Source organism: Tyto alba, unplaced genomic scaffold (genome assembly GCF_018691265.1).
Source record: "Tyto alba isolate M040663 unplaced genomic scaffold, T.alba_DEE_v4.0 Super-Scaffold_8, whole genome shotgun sequence".
Taxonomy (NCBI): Eukaryota; Metazoa; Chordata; class Aves; order Strigiformes; family Tytonidae; genus Tyto; species Tyto alba.
This window is the reverse complement of record NW_024881329.1, coordinates 20,905,412-20,914,982: the sequence shown is the minus strand read 5'-3', so window position 1 is coordinate 20,914,982 and position 9,571 is coordinate 20,905,412. Positions and strand designations below refer to the sequence as shown.

Here is a 9,571-nt window from a genome sequence, read left to right as displayed (position 1 = left end):
GCGGGGGCACAGCAGGCAGGACTGTGGTGCCTGGTTGGGGGCAGCCAGCCCCACAGCCTTGCCCTGCCCCCCCCCCCCCCCCCCGGGCAGGGAGGATGAGGTGGGGGGCAGCGGGGGGCACAGCTCCCTTGGGGCAGAGGCAGCACGGCTGGGATGGGGCCGGGCAGCGGGGCCGCAACGGGTCCTTACAGGATGTTTTCCCCAAACCTCGTCCCCCCCCATCACAGGCACGGGACCGTGCGTTAGCCGGGTCTTGGGGGTCCCCCATGGAGGTGCATGACAGCAGGATCTGCGCCCCAAGCAGCAGCAGCCCGCAGAGCACCGCTGGGGACCTGCTGCTCCGGGCCCTGGAAGACCTCTCCGAGTCAGATTTTAAAAGATTTCGGGACGCGCTGGCGCGTGGAAACCTGCAAGGCGTGAGCTGCATTCCCTGGGGGCGGCTGGAAAAAGCCGACTGGATAGATACGAAGAACCTCATGCTGGATTTCTACGGCAAGGAGGCTGTCCTGGACGTGGCGATCGCCGTCTTTGAGCACATCCAGCTCCGCAACACCGCCGCGCTGCTCCGGGAAAGCAGAGAGAAAGGTGGGGAGGCCGAGCGGCTCCCTGGCGAGTGCGGCATCCCGCAGGGTCCCGGGCACCGTGTCCCGGGGGTTGTGTCTGCAAGAGCCCGCGTGCGGGGCCAGGAGGATGCTATGGGAAAAGTGGTGGGTTGGGGGTCCCCGTGGCAGGGTGCGGGGGGCTCCTCCAGGGACGAGGAGATGGAAGAGGATTTGGGGGTGTCGGAGGCTCAGGGATGCTGCCCACTAACACCCCTTTCTCTTCCAGCCCTGCGGTCTGCTCCTCTGCTGGGTCCGTTGTCACCAGGTAGGCGCGGGCAGGGAGAAGCGCAGGGGGCTCTGCCACCGCTCACCCCGCCGTCCGCAGACGCGTGAGGTGGCCTCCCACCCTTCCAGATTACCGGAGGGATTACAAAAAAGCCGTCCTCCAGGCGTACAGCCGCATGAAAGACCAAAACGCCCGGGTGGGCGATGGCGTGAGCCTGAACGCCAGGTACTCGAAGCTGGTGATTGTCAACAAGCACCGCGACGAGGAGCAACGGGAGCACGAGATCATGGCCATGGGGCGGAGGCACGCGGAGATCATGAAGGAGCAAGCCAACTCCTCCATCGCCGTCGGTGACCTCTTCAACCCCTGCCCGGACGGCTGGACCCCCAAGGTGGTCGTGCTCCTGGGCGCTGCGGGCGTGGGCAAGACGATGACGGCCAGGAAGATCATGGTGGACTGGGCGTCCGAGAAGGTGTTTGTGGCGTTCGACTACGTCTTCTACATCCACTGCCGGGAGCGGAACCTCCTCACCCGCCAGGCCAGCATGGCCGACCTCATCGCCCAGTGCTGTCCCGGCAGCTCTCCGCCGCTCGCCGACGTGCTGGGGCAGCCAGAGAAGCTCCTGTTTGTCATCGACGGCTTCGATGAGCTCCGCTTTTCCTTTGACCGGCCCGAGTCTGAGCTGTGCTCCCAGCCCTGGGAGCAGCAGCCCGTGGAAATCACCCTGAGCAGCCTCTTCCGCAGGAGGCTCCTGCCCGAGAGCTCCCTCCTCGTCACCACGCGGCCGGCCGCCCTGCAGAAACTGGGCAACTGCCTGGACTGCGAGCGCTACGCTGAGATCCTGGGGTTTTCGGAGGCGGAGAGGAAGGATTATTTCCACAGATTTTTTGAAAACACGGAGCAGGCGGCTGCAGCCTTCCAGTTCATCAGAGGGAATGAGACGCTCTTCACCATGTGCCTGGTGCCCATCGTGTGCTGGATCGTCTGCACCGTCATGAAGCAGCAGCTCGGCCGTGCTGAAGGTCTCACCCGAAGCCCGAAGACGACGACGGGGATCTACATCCTTTACCTTTCTGCCCTGCTCCAGTCCCTGAACGGCCAGGTGAAGCAGGGCATGCCCAGGGTGCTCAGGAGGCTCTGCTGCCTGGCAGCCAACGGCATCTGGAAGCAGAAGGTCCTCTTTGAGGAGGAGGAGGTGCATGGGTACGCGCTGGACCAACGAGCCCTCCCGCTCCTCCTCAACGAGAACCTCTTCCAGAAGGACATCTCTTGCGTCAGCACCTACAGCTTCATCCACCTCAGCTTCCAGGAATTTTTTGCCGCGCTCTTCTACCTGCTGGAAGATGAAGGGGAGGCACAGGAACTCCCTGCCAGTCCCAGCAGGGATGTGAAGGAACTGCTGGAGAGCTACGGCAACTCTAGGAATTACTTCATGCTCACTGTGCGGTTCCTCTTCGGGCTCTTAAACAAGGAACGCAGGAGGGAGCTGGAGGAGAAGATGGGGTGTAAAATTGCACCCAGGATTACGCAGGAATTACTGGCATGGCTTCAAAACAGCCAGAAAACGGCCCTAGCTCTTCTGATGGAGGAGACGGCCGTGATCCGTGAGCTGGAGGTTTGCCACTGCCTGTACGAGCTCCAGGACGAGCATTTTGTGGTGACCGCCTTGGACCCGTTCACAGGGGTCTACCTACGTGGGCTCAACCTTAACCGCTTCGATCAGATGGTCCTTTCCTTCAGCGTAAAAAACTTCCCCAACCTGGAGTCTCTTGACCTGGGGAACTGCTCCTTTCTGCGGGATGACCCCGAGGACTGTGTGGGCCCGCGGCCGGCCAAGCAGCCGTACTGGTGCGTAAGGTCCCGAGCCGCAAAGTGGCAAATCCCGTAGAGCCCAGCGAGCTGCGATGACTCTGCGGAGGGGCCCGTGGCAAGGCTGGTCCTCCCGCCACGCTGGGCACGTCGGCAAGGGGACACCGGTGTGAGCCAGGGACATGGCCGGCAGCCAAGGAGCAACAGGGGAGTCGGGATAGGAATGGGAATAGGATAGCAGAGACACATAGACTCAGCTAGACTAGAGTTAGAATAAGATAGGATAGGAGTAGGGATAGGAGTAGCGATAGGATAGGAGTAGACTAGGATAGGAATAGACTAGGAATAGGAACAGGAATAGGAATAGGAATAGGAATAGGAATAGGAATAGGAATAGGAATAGGAACAGGAACAGGAACAGGAACAAGAATAGGAATAGGAATAGGAATAGGAATAGGAATAGGAATAGGAATAGGAATAGGAATAGGAATAGGAATAGGAATAGACTAGGATGGCAATAGACTAAGGAATAGACTAGGAGTAGGAATAGGAACAGGAACAGGAATAGGAATAGGAATAGGAATAGGAATAGGAATAGGAATAGGAATAGGAATAGGAATAGGAACAGGAATAGGAATAGGAATAGACTAGGATAGCAATAGACTAAGGAATAGACTAGGAATAGGAATAGGAATAGGAACAGGAACAGGAATAGGAATAGGAATAGGAATAAGATGCATCTCTTTGTTTCCAGGGACAAACAGCAAGAGGAGGGGAAGCAGTCACCCATCCACCTGCTTTGCCAAGCCTTGGACCAATCGGGCTGTAAATTAAAGACGTTAAGGTACATCGCTTCTCTCTGCTGGGCGAAACGGGAAAACAAGCGAACCCCGGCCAGCCTGGCCGGATCTCCTCGCTGCACGGGGAGGATGACCCTGTGCTGCCACGGCTTGCTGCATGGCAGGATGGGCTCTCTGGCTCTCGGGAGGCCACCTGTGAAAACCAACCTGGTTTGTGGCCATCAGCAGCAGTGGCTGTGTCAGCGAGGGCTTGGCTGGTGTGTCCACGCAGCCGGGCAGCTCTTCCAAGCCTCAGGGCTCCTCTCCGCATCTCTCTTGCAGGTTTGACCGGTGTCAGCTCACAGGCGCTTGCTGCCGGGCTCTGGCCCCCGTTCTCAGCGTAAACCCCACCCTGACGGAGCTGGACCTGGCCGGGAACGAGGACCTGCGGGACGGTGGCGTGAAGCTGCTGTGCCAGGGGCTGAGATGCGGCTCCTGTCAGCTGCAGACACTGCGGTAAGGGACATCGCCAGCGCTGGGACGCGGCAGGACCATTTGTCTCTTCTTGGGAGCCTGGGAGAGGGAGGGAAACAGAAAAAGAAATGAGAAAGGCCCATCTCCTGGTGCTGCTGTTGCCGAAGACAGCTTGAGGTATCGCAGACCTACTTGTCACAGGGGTGACAAGCATTATTGCCTTTTCCATCATTATAATTTAGTTCCACATTTTTAAATGAATGAATCTCTGCTAGGACACTGTAGGAAAGTAAGAGAGAAAACTCATTTTCAGTGCCGAAGACAGATGGAGAAGTTAGAGGAGGAGTCTGTGCTATTGTCCCCGGAAACCCCGCTGTTTCCATGCCTGTGAGTGTCTCTGTGAACTCCAGGCACCTTCCCCTGGGCTCTTGCCCTGCAGCTGCGGGTGTTTTGGGGCCCCTGTGCCCGGGCAGGGGCAGGGCTGGCCACACACCGTGTAGAAACACAGAATTGCAAAAGTGGATTCAACTCACGGACCATTTCTGGGAAGGGGATGAACTGTCCCTTGGTGGTGTCTGCATTTTCCCCTCCATTGTTTTTTGGGGTATTTTCATTTCTCCCATTTTCCCCATGTTCAGCCTGGACGACGAGATTTGAAGGAGGGAATCTCTCTGAAGCTTCAAAAGTGAGGCAGGCTAATCTCACTCATTCAAGCAATATTAATCGTTTGCCCCCAGACCTTTACTCCCTGGCTGAGTGGACACTGTCTGGTTGCCTTACCTCTGCATTCCCACGCTCCAGCGCAGCTGCTGGGTAACCTCTCCCGGCTGCGCTTCGTCATTTTGTCCCTTAGATTTTGCAGGTTTGGGTTGTGGTTGGCACTCTGGAGCACATTTGAGCCGCTCTCAGCATCACGGCACCTGGGGATACCGAACAAGGAAACTCAGCAGCAAACACCAGTGAACACCAGATACATGTGCACCGGGATGGGGAGAGGGGATGCCCTCTCTTTTCTAACAGTGTCCCGCTGCAGAGCCACCTCCGTGTCCGGGCTCAGGCAGGGGACACTGGCCAGGTCTCCTCTGGCCCAGGGTGATGGAAAGCGGGGCCGAAGCCCCGGCGAGCGGGCAGCCTCACCGCTGTCTCTTCCACAGGTTGGGCTGCTGCAACATCACGGCCGCCGGCTGCAAGGACCTCGCCGCCCTGCTGAGCACCGTGCCCAGCCTGGCCGAGCTGGACCTGAGTGACAACCCCTTGGGGGACGACGGCGTGCGGGAGGTGTGCGAGGCGCTCACGGAGCCCGGCGGCAGCGTGCAAAAGCTCTGGTACGGGGCGTCGGGCTGGCTTTGCTCCCCGCAGGCGCCGGCCAGGTGGATTGCAGTGCAGGATGCTGCTCTGCCCCAGCTGTGCCGTGTCGCTCCCCCCCCCCCCCCCCCCCAGCCAGAGCTGAGCTAATTAACCAGCCTGACCACATCCCTGCGCTCAAAAAGCAGCGGGTGATTTTCAGAGAGCAGTGGCTGCCGGGGGGGTGGGGTGGTGGTGGGCTTGAGCCTGGATTGAGCCTGGCTTGAGCCTGGCTTGGCCATGGCGCTGTCCCAGCTCAGCCGCGGCACTGTCCCCCCGCGCAGGCTGTGGCAGTGCCGGCTGACGGAGGAGAGCTGCGGGGCTCTCGCCGCGGTGCTCCCCGCCAGCCCCAGCCTGACGGAGCTGCACCTGGGGGACAACGAGCTGGGGGACGGGGGCGTGCGGCGGCTGAGCGAGGGGCTGCGGGATCCTGCCTGCCGGCTGCGGACGCTGAGGTGAGGGGCTCCCCGGGGCATCGCTGCGGGGGGGACACCGAGAGCCTCTGCACGAGGGATGTCTGCAAGGCAAAAGCAGAGAGCAGTTACTGCTTAGCTCTCAGAGGACGTAACGTGCTCCTGGGTACGCAGCACCGCGCTGGATGCCCTCCTAAGACCCGCAGGGCAAAGGCGACGTGCCGTCTTTCACCAGGGCCACCGCCACTGTGACAGCTCTGGTTCTCCCACCTGCTTTTAAACTTGTGCTTTTTGCCCACTTTTCCTCTGGAGCTGCAAACGAGCCCCATCTCAGCCACGGTACGCACACAGGTAGCAGAGAGCCAGGTGGGAGAACAGGCTGCGGCGAGAGTGGTAGAACTAGGGTCAGCAGCATCTCCCAGGGCTCAGGCAACATCCCCCCACCTGCACAGCCCCCCTGGAAAAGGGGTCTGGGCTTGGCTGGTGGAGGCACTGGAGGCAGGGTAGCTCGCTGGGGGTGGTGAACAGCACCCTTGCTTGGAACAGTGTTGGAGCCAGAGGGGAGGGAGAGGGGTGAGGCAGCCCTTCAGTCTGGCAGTGGTTTTAAGCTCCCGAGCTCTAGCGGTGATGCTGGGCCAAGGGTGGGGGGCTGTGGTGCCCCTGGGTGGGAGATGGGGCTCTGCTGGGGCAGGTGGCAGCTGCTGGGTCCTGAGGGACCTGAGAAACCCCTCGCCACTAGCCAGTGCCTTCAGGGGGCTGTGGGAGCTGCCCACACCTGTAACTACAGGAGTCAAAGAGGAGAAACCTACAAGATTTGGGAGGAAATACAAAAGTGAGGTACCTTGGGAGCGGCGGCAGTTTCTCTCCGCTGAGCTGTCCTCCTCCCCATCGGCCCCGGGGGCGAAGGCGCAGTCGGCGTGGAGGGGGCCGTGGGCAGGGACGATGCCCCTCTCCTCTGCCTGTCCCCCCCGTGCAGGCTGTGGCAGTGCCGGCTGACGGAGGAGAGCTGCGGGGCTCTCGCCGCGGTGCTCCCCGCCAGCCCCAGCCTGACGGAGCTGCACCTGGGGGACAACGAGCTGGGGGACGGGGGCGTGCGGCGGCTGAGCGAGGGGCTGCGGGATCCTGCCTGCCGGCTGCGGACGCTGAGGTGAGGGGCTCCCCGGGGGTCCCCGGGCGGGAGGATGCTCTCTGCAGGGACCATCTGCCTCTCACACACACTCCCCTATGGCTGGTCACCATCCCTCCCCAGGGCAGTTCGGATATCTTCGGGTGGGTGCCAAGAGCCTCGATAGGCAGGGTGCTAACAGCTTAAAAATATAGAATTATTTATTTCTTAGCTAGATGAGATTATTTATTATCACCCGGATGAGGTAGCTAGGATTTAAAGCGCTCTGAGGGGAAGCAGCAGTATGCTCGCTGCTCCAGCTGCAGTATTCCATCCACCAGCACATTTCAGGTGCACGTATGTAGGCGTTTGCTCCGTAACGACCACCCCAATTAGATGTTGTGGTTGTGAGAGATCATCAAGGGGTACCTCAGTCAAGAGGAGGCTCAGCTCTGCCCATGCCCATCTGAAGGGATGTTCCCCATCCCGGGAAGATTATATCCAGTGTCAGAGACCTCACAAGAGGCCTGGAGCAAGGCTTTGGAGCAAGCTCCCCCCTGGGAACTATTTCCAGGCATCCAGAGGACGTGGGGTGGGTGGGTAGGCAGCACAAGGAAGGTTTCTGGCTGTGAAGGACCGTGCATGAAATGTCCAAACATCTCCTTTCCCCAACGCCTCCCTGGCAGCCTGTGGCAGTGCCGACTCACCGGCGGCTGCTGCAAGGACCTCTGCGCCGTGCTCGGCACCAGCCGGAGCTTGGAGCATCTGGACGTGAGCGAGAACAGCCTGGGGGACGGCAGCGCGCGGCTGCTGTGCGAGGCGCTCGGGCAGCCCTCCTGCGCCCTGAGGACGCTGTGGTAAGGGACTCGGGGCTCTCCCGCGCATCGCCCCGGCTGCAGCGCTCCTCGGGCCACGGGGACTGGGACAGACCGAGCACGTCGTGAGCCCCGCCGCCGCGGCTCCCAGCCTGCCTTACAGAGCAGGGGAGGGTTTTCTGCGCAGCTACGGCTGCTCCAGGCGCCCTTTTCGCGGGATGGTGAGCACCGCAGGGCAGCCAGAGCTGGTTCTGCCTCCTGCCAGCTGCTCCCTGCTGCAATTAGGGTGATGAGCCCTGCTGCCTTCCCAAAGCGGTCGGTAACGTCTCGGGACAACGCACAACCTGGGGTGGGGGGATGTGTTTCATCAGCCCCAAAGCAGGCAGCAGAGCGGGTCGCGCCGTGTGCCGGCACCTTTCTCGCCCCGTGGCTGGCCCTGCGGGTGCCAACCCCTTGCCCGCGGCGGTCGAGGGGCTGCCTTGGCCCAGCCGAGTGACCGCTGGGACCGTGGAGCCCAACTCTGGCTGCCAGGGCAGGACCCTGCCCCGTGCCCCGTTGGAGCTGTGGTTGCCCACCCGAAAGGGCTCCATGGACCAGCGCTAGCCTCCGCTGCCCCCGCGCTCTCTGCTCGCTGGAATGGAAAAAGCCAGCTAGGACAGGGGACAGACAACACCAGGAAAAAAAACAAAAAACAAAAAAACAAAAAACCACACCACAAAACCACCCTGGCTGCTTTTTGTCCTTTTTTTTGGGCTGTGCGATGTCATGGCCAACAGTCAGTAACTCGGGTGGATTTAACCTCTTTTCTTCTCCTCTTTGAAGGCTGAAGAAAGCTGGATTAACGGGGGAGACATTACAGAAGCTGCATGCTCTCAAGGAAGTAAAACCCAACCTGAATGTAGAATACATTTGACAAGCAGGATACGCCTGAGCAAGGGGCTCTGGCCTGGTAGCTCGCGGACGGAACTTGCACATGAGTTAAGAGGACATGGGGGGTCTGGGAGATGTTTCCTCTATTTATGAGAGGTGCTTTTAGTGCTGAAAGCACCTTCCGACAGGCATGGCCAGGCTCTGGCAGGTCCTCTGGAGCTGAGATGGGTTTTGTGTGTTACAGGTCCAGACAGCACCTCCTCTGAGGTTCTGGTGGGGTGGGAAGGGCCAGAGCTGAGGCCGTAGGAAATCGGGTTGAGGCAACGGATGAGTCTGAAACTTCAGTGTTTACCCCCTGGTGCCAGCAGTGCCCAAAACACACCTTGGCTGCAGAGGTTTTTATTCACTGTGATTTGTGTATTGATGAGGGTCTCTGTATTTCTATCTGACCGTGTAGTTACCAAGAAGGTCTCCTCCCTCTCCTTTTCGGCCACCTAATGTGAAGAATGTTTGCACTATACCCATGTTAAATAAAGATCCCTTCCCAGAAATCTCTCCATGCCCCGACCTTTCCCTTCGCTCCTGTTAGCAGCGATACCCCAGGGCCCTCCCCAGGCCCCCGCTCCCACTACTAGGAGCACCACCACACAGGTGAGCAGAGTGGGGTTAGCACAGCACAAATCTGTTTAACTTCCCAGTCACTCGGGGGACCAGCACAGCTCTCACCCCAGGTAAGAACAGTGCTGCTTCTCCTCCCCCATGACCCAATCCTGAGCTCCCCAATCCCCACGGCTGCCGAGGTGACACCAGGGACCTCTCTCTGTCTCCCAACCTGGTCTTGGCTCAGCCCCCGTCACAGCCCTGCAAGCAGCAGGACCAGCAGCCCCCCCTGGGCACCGGGAATACAGAGGGGGCAGCGCCGAGCCCCGGCCCCATGCCCAAGGTGGGGGGTGCACAGGGGACCAGACCGTCCCGGTCCCTTCGCAGCCTGGCAGCGCCTTGGACCAGCCGATTTCACCTTCTCCGAAATTGCTTCACGGTTTCTGCTGATTGCCCGCCCCAAACCAGAAACGCTGTGGTTTGGGGCAGGGGCCCTCCTGCGAGCTTCCGGCTCCTCGCCGGAACACCAAGGCT

At 60.2% G+C, this 9,571-nt stretch overlaps 1 protein-coding gene across 1 annotated transcript; it reads left to right on the top strand.

Annotated features, from left to right (window-relative positions):
* Positions 1 to 266: 266 nt before the first annotated feature.
* Positions 267 to 8,988, top strand: NLRP6 (NLR family pyrin domain containing 6). The gene is given in 10 exon segments (XM_042784894.1): positions 267 to 585; positions 829 to 914; positions 917 to 2,676; positions 3,392 to 3,481; positions 3,759 to 3,932; positions 5,045 to 5,215; positions 5,519 to 5,689; positions 6,624 to 6,794; positions 7,439 to 7,609; positions 8,390 to 8,988. Coding segments are annotated over 10 exon segments (3,204 nt in total). The 3' UTR covers positions 8,481 to 8,988.
* Positions 8,989 to 9,571: the final 583 nt, after the last annotated feature.